We start from the raw sequence: 14,450 nt of genomic DNA, 5'->3' as shown, positions 1-14,450 counted from the left end.
GCCATACACTCGGAGTTTTGATGTATGCTGTTGACTTCCACAACGCAGAGCAATTTGTAATAGCTTTGGCTCACTGTTGTTTTCAAAGCTCCTGCTACATCACAAGCATTTATGTCTGACCACAAAATTACATTTATTCAACAGAAAGCAGCTCCGGGTCTTTAAGAGGTTAACTTCTGGAGTGCTTGGCTGCGGTCCAGCCCCGTCGGAGGGGCGGCCCCGGCGCAGAGGCCCACGCGGTGGCGGCAGCGCCGGGCGGGCGGCCGTGATTAATGGACTGCTGAGTGCGCCCCTTTCCACATGCACACGGCTCGCTCCCCTGCTTCCATAGATCACGGGCTTAGCCTCAACATATCTGACTGAAATTGAATTTGGCTTCTCTCTCAACCGTTCATTTCCTATGTTAGGCAAGGTTATATCCTTTTCTGCATGAGCAGAAGCAAACCAGCTGCAGCTTCGGAGGGGAAAATGTGTTTTCAATTAGGAAGCTGGCCTGAATATTGAACCACAGCCCTACCGCTCCCCTAATTGAGCCGTCACGGAGGGAGCCTCCAGGAAGACACCGTGTGCACCCGGTCTTCGGACCGCGCCGTGAGGTCATTAAAACACTGTCGCCGTCACCACCGTGGCCACAACTACCAACGCACGTGAAAAGGCCTACAAGTCCGACGATGGCCGTGTGGGGTGAGAAACAAGGTCCCCCCGGGGAAAGCGGACAGCCGGCGCCTGCCAGTGTCCTCGGGGGTGCCCGGTCTGCTCCACGCTCACCTGTCCGGGACACGGGGTCCCAACTCACAGATGGCCCTGCCGTCTCCCCGGGGGGGAGAAGCGGCCTTGCTGCTCCTGTGGGTCACTCAGGAACCTGGCAGGGAGCCTGGCACACAGCACTCGAGGAGTACTCAGTAACAGGGGAAGGACGGTTCGGTAAGGCCAGGAAGAGGGTATGAAGTCGAAGAGAAGGAAAAAGCTAGAAGCTCAGGCTGGGGCGGCAGGAAGAGGAACGAAGGAGGCAGACGCTCAGGTCTTTAAGGAGGGACGTGGTGTTTCTAGGTGAGGAACGGCGGAAGGTTCCAATAGCCGAGGCCGTGACTTTAGGAGAAGGTCAGAGGCGGGAAACCACAGGGGCATGCTCAGGGGCGGTAGACGGACCAGTCTGGCCGGAGCAGAAGCCACGGACCGAAAGCCCAGAAAGACTGCAAGCTGAATCACGGAGCCCCCTCCCCGCCAGTCTCAGGTGCTCGAGCGGGCAGCGCCACAGAGCGTAACCCGGAGGGGAGGCACCCGCGCAGGGAACCCAGCCCAGTGGGCAGCCATGCAGGAGAACCACGCGTGGACTCTGTCCAGTTCCAGCTTCTCGGGCCCTGCCCCGGGCAGCTGAACCAGAACCTCGGTGGGAGGAGCCCGGGGAGCAGAATTTCTGGGAGCACGTGGGTGATTCTCATGCAGCCCCGTTGGCCCCTCTGAGGACCCGCCTGGGGAACCAGAGTCCGGTCCAACTTTCCGACACAGTCCCGCCCCCGGCACTCAGCGCAGCCCTCGCTAAGTGTAGGCATGACGGGGCCCGAAGGACGAATGGGTAAGAGCTGACCTTGGGCTTCCCTGACCTTGGGCCTCTGGCCCTGTTTGAACACTCTTAGCGACAGGAAACTCACTACCTTGGAGGACAGCTCATTCCATTTCTGAGCGGCTCTAACTGCTGACAAATGTCCTCTTCTATTCTGCTGACGACGGTCGACCCAAGGGTTAGTCCGCCGAGTCATACTGGACTTCAGAGCTACGGGGCTTCTCGCCGACCATCCCGCCCACCCGCTCATTTTACAGATGAGCGAAGTCAGGCGGAGGAGGCCTGAGCTGCCCGAGGTTACCGGAGAGTGAGCGGCGGTGCCCGGGGCCAACTCCCAGGGCCTTCCAAGTCCCTGGGAAATGTTCTCTGGAATAAAGTCTTTGGACGTTCTGGCTTTATTTAGACATGGCCTTTAGATCTAAAAGCTTAAGTATGTAACAGGGCCACAGACACTGGCTACAGAACACCCTCAAAACTCTCAGTTCCTTTTAACGAATTCATAGAATATTTACCCACCGTTAATCCATTTCAGCTACTGGTGGATGGCAAATGGTTCCCAAGGGTGTTCGGGGGCCTCCGAGTGCTCTGGCCTTCCTCCCTCCCTCGCCCCCTCAGCCTTCCGCGCACCGGGAGCACCGCCCCTGCTCGGCCTGCTCTGCCTCACGCTCCTTCCCCAGCCCCGAGCTCGTCGCCATCTGACATCACTCCTCATCTTTATTACGCTTCCCTTCCCCGGAACGTGGGGTTCAAGGTAGCAGGGGCTTTGTCAACTGTATCCAGGGTTATATCCTTGGCTCCCGGTTGGCCCCGAGCTGTACATACTCAGGGGGTTTCACCGCATGAAGAAATAAACAGGTATCAGAGAGGCGGTGTGGAGTTTCACACGGCCCGGCCGCGGCTCTGAGTACTGTCGGTAGGTCACGCACACAGTGGGCCTTCGGGAGGACGGCAAGTTTCAAAAGATGATTTTGGCCGTCCGTGTGGGCCATGGAGCAGGGGACACAGGCGTGAAGCCCCCGTCTTCAGTTAACCAGGGCCCCCCACTCCTCCCAGGACTACAGATCAAGTTGTGGCAAAGCGTCTGCACGCGGGGGTATTTATGTAAGTGTGAGACACAGCACGGCGGGCAGAATCCACACAGGAGGGGCTGGTCAGAAGAGGGGGGCCGGAGGGATACTTGCAAAGCACGTTACGCGGCACCAACGCCCGAGGTCCTTATCAACGACCGGGGAGGGTGACTGAGATGATGGAGGGCAGGTGCCCCCTCCCTGTTCCCCGAGCAGTATCGGACGGTACCAACGTGGGTCTCAGCCCTGCCGTGACCACCCGTGCGACTCTGGGTGGGTACTTTTCCTCTCTGGGCGTAGCTTTGCCCTCTGTGAAATAAGGATAGTGCTGCCCCCTGGCCCTCGCCCATCTAGTGGACACCTACTGCATGCTCGCTAGGGCCAGGCAGTGGGTCTACAAGGCCACGCAGACACAGAAAGTCTGGAGAGAGTGGTGGACACAGACAAACCCACAAAGACAATGAGAAAAGCGCTCCGGACAAAGGGACAAGGTGCTACAAGAGGAAGAGTTAGAACACCCTGGTTTGGACTGGCAGGCAGGGACCTCTTGATGGCATGACACCTGAAGAAAGCACCAAAAAGCGAGTAAGACGGGGCTGGGTGGAGGGCAGGACGTAGCCAGGCCAGGCACCCTGAAGGCTGAGGTCGGGGTTCCGTGCTTGCCTCAAAGGCAGTGGAGCCACAGAAGGGCAGTAAGCAGGAAGGGACCCGCTCCTGGCTGATGCGTGGAGCTAAGGTGGGGGTGGAGTGGGCAGGGGCCGGAACAGAGAACAGGGGTCTCAGTGGCAAACGATGGCTTTGGACGCGCTGTGGGGAGTAGGGATGGTAAGATGAGCAGATGAGGACGGCGGGAGGAAGGATGGCGAGTGAGGTGGACGGGAGGGAGCGGGTGTCCTAGATTTCCAGCCGAGGCTGCCGAGCGGACCGCGGAGCCATTGCTGAGAAGGGAAAGGAGGCAGCCAGAGACCCCAGCAGGTATGGGAGCTGGAGACGGGAGGGCTGTGGGCGAAGAGTCCTTTCCGGTGTAATACCTAAGGGGTAATATGCAAGAGGCAGTCTCGTGAGCCTGGAACACAAAGGAGAAGACCGAGTTAGAGACAGACGTGTGAGTTTCCAGCAGACGGGTCCCGGGAGATCGTACAGCACAGGACACCGTCATTCAGAGGTCTGAATGCAGAGGAGCTGCCCAAGAAGACTAAAAATCAATAGGCAGAGAAGTAGACGGAAAGTCTGGAAGGCATGATATCGTGCGATGTCAAAAGGGAACACATGGAGAGGAGCTGCCAGGAGGCCTGAATGTCCCTGACATGAGAGAGCCGAGGACCACAGGGGTCAAGGGAGAGGGGGCAGACGCCAGACCGGGGTGGGTCCGAGAGTAATGGGCACACGGGGGTGGAGACAGCTCTCTGGAGAAGCCTGGCCAACAAGGTTGGGAGACAGGGGCGCCAGGAGTTGGTTAAGCGTCTGACTCTCGATTTCGGCTCTGGTCGTGATGTCACGGTTTGTGAGCGTTTGAGCCCCGCGTCGGCCTTGGCACTAACAGTGCGGAGCCTGCTTGAGATGCTCCCTCTCTCTGTGCCCCATCCCCACTCGCACTCTCTCTGTCTCTCTCAATATAAATAAACTTTAACAGAAAATTAAAAGAAAAAAAAAGAAGGCGACAGCTTGGGGACAAGGGAGGCACTTGCCCACTCACTCTGTCTCAAGATGGAACATACTAGTGCTTACAGAATGCAGATGAGCAGAGACTGAAGACCCAGGACAGGGGTCCCCGCAGGGCTGTGGCTCCTGTGAGGGCAAGAGAGGAGGGTTCCAGAGCCCACGTGGAGGGACCGGTATTTGAGGAAGGGGCAGAGCCTTTCCAGTGCCGTGTAGACGGTGTGAGCACGTGCTTGGAAAGCACTTAGCACACAGCACTTGACTTGCTTGGTGTCCCACAAACGTCTTGGCGAACACCATTCACAACTGTGCTTTCCCCCCGGGCCCTCCCAGGTGCACGGCCTCCCCAGAAGCACCCACTTGCCGGGAGAGGAAAATTCATCATGGACAAAATGCAAAGGGGAGGGAGGATACTTGGTTCCTCCCGTGCAAAACTGTAATCACGCAGCCACCGCCTTCTAAGGGCGATTATTTCTTCTCCAAAGAAACAGCTCATGCTTACAAAAGAATACATCGGGTATAATTAACAAAACGAGCACCTGGGAGTAGGGACGCTTCCGTGACCTTTGAAACTTCGCCTGTGCCTCGCTATGATAACCTCTATTCTGAATTTCCTGTTTAACTCTTCCTTTACGGTTTCACTATGTCATAAAGGGACACACGTACCCCTGAACAACGTCAGCGTGGTAGTGCGCGTTTTCACGTCGTTAACTTTCTCTTGCTACGCTGTATTCCATCGTATGGATGTACCGTGCTTGACGTAATTCTTTCTACTGCTGATGGAAAGTGGGCTGTGTCTGCTTGCTTACTCATTTCCAACACTCCTGAACGTGCTTCCTGGGGCCCACGTTTCGGCTTATTTAGGACATATTCTTAGGAGTGGAACTGCTGTGTCAAGGTGAACGTGCTTCCTAAGCTTTAGTATCTGATGCCAGACTGGTCTCCAGAATGGCTACACAATTTACACTCCTATCTTGAGTTTTGGAGTTTGGCCAACCTGGCAGATAGGAGGAAGCTGCGATGAAATCATTTGAATTTGCGTTTTTCTGCTCATAAGGCTGGGTATCTTTTCATATACTTAGTGACCATTCTGATTTCCCCCTCTGAGGATGCCGTTCGTGGCTTTTGTCCCCTTTTCCTATGACTTTTTCTTATTAACGGGCCAAATTTTAAAATATTTTCTGAATATTAATCCTTTGTTACCTAAGTGTGTGGCAACTGTCTCCTCCTGGTTTGTGACTCGCGGCCAAAGATCCCTCCCCCCACCCATGACCTATTCAGTCTGGCCCTGGGGAGCACTGTTCATGTCAGAGACATTCGGTCTTTACGTAAGTCTGAATCTTTATTACAAGTTTCCAACAGATGCTGTAAAATGTCTTCAGAAAGGTGGAGCATTTTCCTACACAGTGTGTGGGTTCGAGCCCCCCATCTGGCTCTGTGCTGACAGCTCAGAGCCTGGAGCCTGCTTCAGATTCTGTGTCTCCTTCTCTCTCTGCCCCTCCCCCACCTTCTCTCAAAAATAAACAAACATTAAAAAAACAAAAAACAAAAAACTTATACGTTAAAATGTTAATGCGGTTAAATGTAACAATTTCTTCCTTTACGGTTTCTTATGTAAGAAATCCTCCCCAACCCAAAGTCATCATTATCTATATTTTCTTCTAAAAGGCTTAAAGTGTTGCCTTAAGTCTTCACCTGTATTTTGTGTTTGCATACGGTGTGAGGTATGGATCTCACTTAATTGCAAAAAGGTAACCGATTATTGGGGGAACCATTACTGAGAAATCCACCCTTACCTCACCGATCTACACTCCCATCTCTGCAATACTCGTGGCTTCTGTGGGTGCAGATGTCAGTTCCTGATCTTTTATTTCGTCCCATTACTGTATTTATATTTATCCCTGTGCCAATCACTGTAGCTGTCATCATCATCTGGCAGGGCAAAGCCTCCATTTTGCTCTGCTCTCTTTTAAATGTTTATTGATTTTTGAGAGAGAGAGAAGGAGGGGGGGGCAGGGAGACAGGGAGGATCTCTGCAGGAGAGGATCTGAAGCAGGCTCCATGCTGACGGTAGAGTCCGATGCTGGGCTCGAGCTCACAAACCATGAGATCACGACCTGAGCTGAAACATCAGATGCTTCACTGACCGAGCCACCAAGGTGTCCCATCTTGTTCGTATTTAATACGACCTTCACCATTACTGACCACTTGTTCTTGCTTTATCACTTCTGGAATTCGTTTTTCAAGTTTTCTGAAAAGTACTATTGGCATTTTGATTGGAATGACAATGACTCCCTCTAATCGACTTGAGGGAAATTGATCATCTTTAATAATAGTGAGAATTTCTATCCTTGAATACTTTCTCTCTCTCTCTCTCCATTTAAGTCCTCTTTAATGTCTTTCATGTGAAATAAATGATCTCCTTTTTTCTCCAGGAAGAGTTAGTTCCTATGCATTATTATCTTTACTTCTAGGTAGGCTTTATTTTTTGTGGCTAACTCTAGTTGTGTCGTTTCTCAGTTTGCTGTCCATGTAGAAGTATGTCATTTCTTTTGCATATTGATTTTGTATCTAGCAACCTTGTTTAATAATTGAGGCTCACTTGGAAAATGACAGTTCTGTTCCTTCTCTGACAATACTTGATCTCTTTCTTGCCTCCCATGCTAGCTAAGACTTCCAGGACAATGTCAAATAAAAGCAGTAATAGTACACATTCTTTTCTTGCTCCTGATTTTTAAGGGATTTTTTTTTTAATATCACAGAACATAATGATCGACATAGGCTTTTGGCAAATGCTTTTCCCCAGATTAAAGACATTCTCCTCTATATCAGTTGGCTGGTAGTTTTGTTTTGTTTTGTTTTGTTTTGTTTTGAAATCATGAATGGATGCTGAATTTTATCAAATTCTTTTCCTAGAACTATTATGATAATTTTTTCTTTAATCTGCTAATGACATTAATATACACTAATACCTTTTTCTAATGTTAAACCAAACGGTATTCTTGACATACATGGAACTTGATGGATTCCATTTGTGAATACTCTTTTAAGGACTTCTGGATATCTGTTCATAAATATGACTGACTTTGAATTTTCTTTTCTTGTACTATCCTTTACCGGTTTGGGTATCAAGGTGACGCTAGCTTCGCAAAAAGAGTTAGGGAGTGTTCTTTCTTTTTTTACTTTCTAAAGGAGACTGCAAAAGATTAGAACGTGTCTGTTTCACGGATGACGGACAGAACACTCCCTAAAAGCACCCATACCTGATGGCAATACTTCTGTAATAGTTACAAGGCTACTCAGGGTTTCTACTTCTTCTTTAATCAGCTTTAGTGCATTCTGGTATTCCGGAAATGTGTCCATGTTGTCTAGGTTTTAAAATGTTATTGGCATGAAATTGACTGTAATATTCCCTTACTATCTTTTTAATCGCTGCTGCAGCTGCAACATTATCCCTATTTCCATTACTAACATTTTCTTTCTTGATTTAGGAAGAAAGGTGGGTTGTCTATTGTAGTAGCCTCTTCAAAGAACCAGTTTTGGGGCTGTTTCTCTCTTCGGTCTTTTTATTATTATTATTGTTATTATTATATTTTTATTATTATTTATATTTGTTATTTCCTTCTTCCTGTTTCGAGTTTATTCTGTTGTACTTCTCTAACTTTTTAAGCTAGATGCTGAGCTCACAGAGTTTCAGTCTTTCATTTCCTTTCTGATACAAGCACCTAAGTTATTTCCTAAGAGGATTTTCTTCTCTGAGAACACCTGGCTTAAGCATCCGGCTCCCCGACGGCCAAGAGGAGTAGGCTCTAAGGCCACTCCTTCCCAGCTCAACCTTTTATACCAGGACCCCGGTCAGGGAGCGAAGCACGGAGAGGGGGAGACAAGTTACAAGACTTAGCACTTTCCTAGAGAGTGGGTCACTTTACTGAAGGGACTGTCTAAATTACTAGATTAAGATAAGTCTTAAATTGGATCGACCATCTAGGTTATTCCCCTTCCCCACACTGATCTGTTGGCCAGGCTCGTGAAACACACAAACTTAGGTATAGCAATCAATCAGTCAATCAGTCAGTCAAATTTCAGGGAGTGAAATGTGAAGACTTTGTTATAATAACTCTGAGTGACCATTACGATCCATAGTATTCCCTACTATTCAACCAGCTGTATAAATACAGTTATTTACTAGTTTCTTTTTTCTTTTCTTTTTTTTTTTTTAAGTTTTATTCATTCATTTTGAGAGAGAGAGAGAGAGAACACACTGGGGAGAGGCAGGGCAGGGCAGAGAGAGAGAGAAGGAGAGAGAATCCCAAGCAGACTCTCTGCTGTCAGTGCAGAGCCCAATGTGGGGCTCGATCCCACAAACTGTGAGATCAGGACCTGAGCTGAAATCAAGAGTCAGGTGCTTAACTGACTGAGCTACCCAGGCGCCCCTCATTTCTTTTAAAGGTATGTTCCAAGCAGACTTTCCGGCGTACCTTTTTCCTTATCAATACAACACAACCTGACGAGAGGATGGAGGCAAAATGTTTTAAAAACCACCTCCAGAGGAACCTTACTGCTCCATCATCTATTCCGTAGCCACTGTTGAAAGCCTCGAGACTTTTGAGCTTCTGCTGTGCCCGGTGCTGGGAAACAACGGCCAGCAAGCCCAGGCACAGTGGTTGCCCTCACACGTTTTACAGGCTAAAGAGGACGAGGGACAAAGGGACAGGCGGTGCTCAGGCACGACGACAAACGTGTCGAAGCCATGTGGGTGCAACGGGAACACGTGTGGAAGGGGCGTGGCCTATCATTTGGGGCTCAGGGGACACCTTCCTTGAGGAAGGGGCGCCCAAGCTGAAGGAGCCAGGTAAGGAAGCGGTTCTGCCTGTGCCAAGGCCCGGGGGCCGGCGAGGATGCCCCAAACACCAGGGCCTGACAGAAATTCAGAATGGCGTGTATCCAGCGATAGGGGTTAGGAGTGAGAAGAGTCTAGAAAGGCAAGCGGCCGCCCAAGCGTGCGGGTCTCATCTGCCTGGAAGGTGCCTGGATTTACACGGAGGACCACCAGGAAACACTGAAGGGGGTGACGGTCCTCTGGCCAGGCTAACGTCTCTCAGGACAGTCCGACACACCACGGAAACATGAATGTCTAGTTGTCCGAACACTTTATCTCGTTCTTTGGTTTTTTTCTTTCGGGGACCTCCACCAGCAAAGTGATCTACACAAATTCAAAGGCAAAGAACGTGTTCTCACCAACACCATATGCTGTTCCAGGGGAAACTCCAGCACTGGGGGATACACTCCAAGGATATATCCAATAAATAAAATCGCGTGCCACGAACACTGACAAAGGATACGAAAGCAATCCTCTGATTAGAGAGGGCAGCTTTGTAGAAACACAGGCCGAATGGATCCTGCTTCATTGGAGCACCAAGGCTTGCTGCCTTCTGGCCTTACTCGTTGGAAAACTGACCCTGTACATGTGGTCCCCGTCTGCAGCTGCCCTCTGCTAGGAGAGTTCTTTCTTCAGAAACAAGCAGCACTTAGCCCTTTCTACTCAAATTAGCTTACTAGAAAGCACAGATTATTTCACATAAACAGAGCAATTAGCAGAGGCTTGGTAAATATTAGCGGTGCTATAAAAATATTTATTTTTCCAATAGCCTTTTAAAAAATAGGCAGATAAGAAATCTGGATGTCTCTCAGGCATTTCAAAATTAATATATCCAGAACCACAGCCATTACCCCATCCAGAATGTGGGGCAATCTATAATAAGTGTGTTAAATTCTCTTTTTAAAAAAATTTTTTTAATGTTTATTTTATTTTTGAGTGAGAAAGAGAGAGAGAGACCATGCAAGCGAGCGCAGGCAGGAGGGGGTAGGGGCAGAGAAAGAGGAAGACACAGAATCTGAAGCAGGCGCCAGGCTCTGAGCTGTCGGCACAGAGCCCAACACGGGGCTCGAACTCACAAACCGTGAGATCATGACCTGAGCTGAAGTTGGATGCTTAACTAACTGAGCCACCCGGGTGACCCAAGTGTGTTAAATTCTTAAAAATGACAGGGTGTAGGGGCGCCTGGGTGGCGCAGTCGGTTAAGCGTCCGACTTCAGCCAGGTCACGATCTCGCGGTCCGTGAGTTCGAGCCCCGCGTCAGGCTCTGGGCTGATGGCTCGGAGCCTGGAGCCTGGAGCCTGTTTCCGATTCTGTGTCTCCCTCTCTCTGCCCCTCCCCCGTTCATGCTCTGTCTCTCTCTGTCCCAAAAAAATAAATAAAAACATTGAAAAAAAAAAAATTAAAAAAAAAAAAAAATGACAGGGTGTAGAGGCAGTGTTTTATATTAAAAGAGAGATATGTGTGTGTGTGTGTGTGTGTGTGTACGTATATATACGTGGATGTATACATATACGTACACACGCGCGCGCACACACACACACACACACACACGCATATACATATACATACATACACCCACCCATCCCCAATCCAATGCATGAACCTGACTGAACCCCGGTTCAAGGGCAGGGCAGTTATAAAAGACATTTTGGGAATAACTGGGAGATAGATTTGGGACCAAATATTAGGTATCGTGGCGCGTTACTTTCCCGGGTGAGATACTCAGGGTTACTGTGGTATTACCGGGGCACCTTACTTTTAGGAGACATAAGCATGGATGTGTTTAGGGGCACAGAGCGGGGCCACCTCAAAAGGGCAGGGGGAGCAAAATGGCAGCAAGCGGCGAGGCTGGGTAGAGGGCGTACGCGTGCCTGTCACACTAGCCTCTCCGCTTTTAGGTGGATTGGAAATTTTTCAGAAAGAAGGAGAAACAAGCAAACACCCCCAAAACGGCACCCTGAGCTGCTGTGGCTGCAGAAATACTAAGCCACCGGGCCTCACGAAAGCCGCTGAACAGGGAAAAGAAGAGATCAGATCAATGTGGGCAGGTGTAAGGTGACAGTCTTGCTCAGAAAACGAGGCTCGGAGATGCAGTTCTGAAGAAAGGCAGTTCGTGTCCTTCCAGCCCTGGGACAGTGATAGCCTCTGAGCCTCGGGGAGCCGAGCGCGGGAGGGCTTCCTGCGGCAGGAGATGGTGAGCAGAGAAGGGCCCTCTGCTGCGTCCCTCCTGAAACCTTCGGCAGTGCCAACGGTGCCCGCTGCTTCCTGCCCTCTGCGGTCACCTGGAGAATCTGCCAAAGGGCAGCCCCCGCCCCCTCCTCTGGAGCCCCGGGCCCGGGATGCCGGCCTCCTTTGCTGCGGGGCCGAGAAGGCCCGCCCTGAACCTGCCGTCTCACTTGCGCAGGTCCGGCCCCCTCCCCGCGTTCTCTGGGCATCGGGAAGTGGCCCAAAAATAGAATCCCACGATCCTACCAATCTGGGTTCTCTGGAGGGCTCTGAAAAAGTCTTGTCCCCTCTCCTCAGTATTACCACTGCTGCCATCATTCCAACGGGAGAAGCGAAGAGCTGGGAACGGGTAACTCTGCAACCATCACAAAATTCCCGGTGTTCTCAAATTCACCGGGACCACACAAAGGGCCATGAAGGAGCTGGAGCGTCACCCACCTTGACCGCTCACGTCTCCAAGGGCTGTCCGCCATCTTGCCAGACGGCGCGGTCCCCGTCTGGAAGGACCCGACAGAGAGCTCTTGCTTATACTGAGCCCAAATGGACTCCTCGTGGCTGTTGCCAGCCTCAAGCAAGTGAAGATCCCTCTTCCCTCAGTAGCTGGGCGCGAAGGCACCGGCCTGCCCCACTGCATCCTCCCCACACAGGAGGCCTCCTGGCGGCTGCAGCCCCAGGCTAACTCCGGGAACCAGTGAGCCTGAGAACGTGCAGGCTCCCAGAGGCCGCGGTGTGGACAAACTCAGTCCACTGTGGGACGTGCACAGGCCGCCTCGCCCCTGGATCCACCACACCTTCTTCCATTGCGGACACGGCTTCGCTTTCCACGCGGGCTTTAATGGAGGACCCAGTGGAAACATCACACCGGGAAGCACAAAATCCACATGACATTGAGTTAGTGCGGCTGGGAGGGTTCCATCTGGGCAAGCCCCTTCTGTCAATGGCATTTACTTAATGAGAATAAAAAGAAAGCACGATGAACTACGAAGGGTGGCTCAGGGTATAAAATAAACATAAATGCTTACCTCCCCCTGGAAGCTCTTCAGCAGCGGCGCTACCTGCTTGCGCAAATCCTGGAGCGAGAGGGGTGCGTCAGGAAACAGCCATGGAGAAGGAAAGAGAAGGGAAACATTCGTTAAGTCCTCCTATCAAAACAGCTTTGAATTCAGTGATGACTGCCACTAGATAAAGCAATCTTGGTCCCTCCCCTGTCCGTTTCCTTCGGACAACATAAATCACGCCGACTGGCGCTCTGTCGTTTAAATGAACTTCCTCGAGAATACCATTAGATTTTATTTCTACCCCGTCCAGGTTAGACGCACCTCACCCCCCAACGCGCTAGGGATGCAAGTTTTTGCTCGTATGGGTCTGAGGTAACCTGCTTAGCATAAAACAGGAGTTAACGGTGTAGACTGGACTGAAAAGGTGTCTGAAAAGGATCTGGGGTCCCCGTGTCGCATTTTAGCTGTTGCCTTAGAGCGCTGTCACTCACTAGGAGATACATCTGTTTGGAAGCCATGTCTGACAGGGTCAGTGGAAATTTCATCCCAAGACACCAGCCCACATTTTAAGACGATGGAACAGCCCAGAGGGAAGTCAGTATGAGTCTCCTCGAGAAGATTCTCTTTGAAATGAAATAACTGGCTGCGGCACAACATAGCGATTATCGTCAACACCACTGTATCGTAAACTTCAAAGCTGCGGGGAGACTAGATCTGAACTGTTCTCAACGCAACAAGGAAATGACAATCACGCGATGCGATAAAGGCGGTAGCTCGTGCCGTTACAGCAACGACGGGGCAAAATACAAACGTGCCGAACCAACACACCGGACGCCTCTGACTCCCACGACGTCGTGTCAGTTGTACTGACAAGTCAATGACGTGAGGCACGGACATCTGAGGTGTTCACTGAGCCCGACCTACGCGCCAGATCGGATTTAGTAAGTCTGGACCAAAGCCAGGTATCCGCGTATTTCCGGGTTCCGGGCCTTAAGCACACGCCAACGGACACTGACTAGACCGGTGAGGACTGGACATGTGCCAACCAATCCAGAACACAAGAAGAAGGCAAAGCATTCTGTCAGGAGCCCCGGGCATGGAGGGGGGGGGGGAACACAGAGGAAGGGTCAATTCAGATTAAGGGAGGTGAGGAGTGGTTTCACAGAGGAAGTGGCGTCCGAGCCGGGAAGGCAGGCAGGATCTTTGTAGGTCAGCTGCCAATGTGCCCGTCTGGGCTCTCGCCACCTCTAAACCGCTGAGCCGGGCCGTTGTCGAACCTACGGGCGCTACCAAGCAAAGGAAGGGTCTGGATGTCTGTCCACAGCTCCTAGGTCAGAACCACATCCGGAAGGCGGAGGCAGAAGGCGGGGGCCCTGATTCCAAATTCTGGCCCCGCCACTCACCATCCACGGGAGCTCGGGATGCCGGTTCGCCTCCCAAAGCTCAGTTTTCTCAGCTCCACATGCTCAAGGGTCACGATGGCCTCCCCGAAGAGGGGATCAAGTGTAATCCACATGGGTAGTGGCTCCTGACACACGGCAAGTACTTAATAGTATGAACGACTTTTTATTATTATGAGTAACATCGCCACTACCATTCAGGGAAAAGCTTTCTAGCAAATTTTTAAAAAGTTATTTATTTATTTATTTATTTACTTATTTTTAAATTTATTTTATTATTTTTTTATTTACTTTATATTTATTTTATTTATTTTTGAGAGACAGACCACGAGGAAGAGAGGGGCACACAGAATCTGAAGCAGGCTCCAGCTCCGAGCTGTCAGCACAGAGCCTGACGCGGGGCTCGAACCCACAAATTGCGAGATCGTGACCCGAGCCGAGGTCGGTTGCTTAACCGACTGAGCCACCCGGGTGCCCCTCTAGCAAATTTAGAGTTATCCTAAATCGATCGGAGTGCACAGAGGACAGCCTTTTCTGGCATCGGGATTTTCAAGCATCACTTGAAGGTGGATGAGGAGGGAATTCACGGACCCCGGAAGGGGTGGGGGCTGAGCGCCCGGCCTCTCCCGCGCTGGGGTGCTGGGGTGGTCTAAGTAG

At 50.9% G+C, this 14,450-nt stretch overlaps 1 protein-coding gene across 9 annotated transcripts in view; it reads right to left on the bottom strand.

Moving 5' to 3' along the window:
• The window catches only part of CUX1 (cut like homeobox 1), a 377,056-nt gene that overhangs the window by 187,768 nt on the left and 174,838 nt on the right, over positions 1–14,450 (bottom strand). For all 9 annotated transcript variants that reach the window (XM_043559788.1, XM_043559789.1, XM_043559791.1 and 6 more), the window contains exon 3: positions 12,418–12,465. In XM_043559788.1, the coding sequence (XP_043415723.1) occupies positions 12,418–12,465 (48 nt within the window). The remainder of the gene's footprint in view (positions 1–12,417; positions 12,466–14,450) is intronic.

This window comes from Prionailurus bengalensis, chromosome E3 (assembly GCF_016509475.1).
Source record: "Prionailurus bengalensis isolate Pbe53 chromosome E3, Fcat_Pben_1.1_paternal_pri, whole genome shotgun sequence".
Lineage (NCBI taxonomy): Eukaryota > Metazoa > Chordata > Mammalia > Carnivora > Felidae > Prionailurus > Prionailurus bengalensis.
Note: the sequence above shows the minus strand (reverse complement) of the source record. Positions and strands in the feature narration are given on the sequence as shown.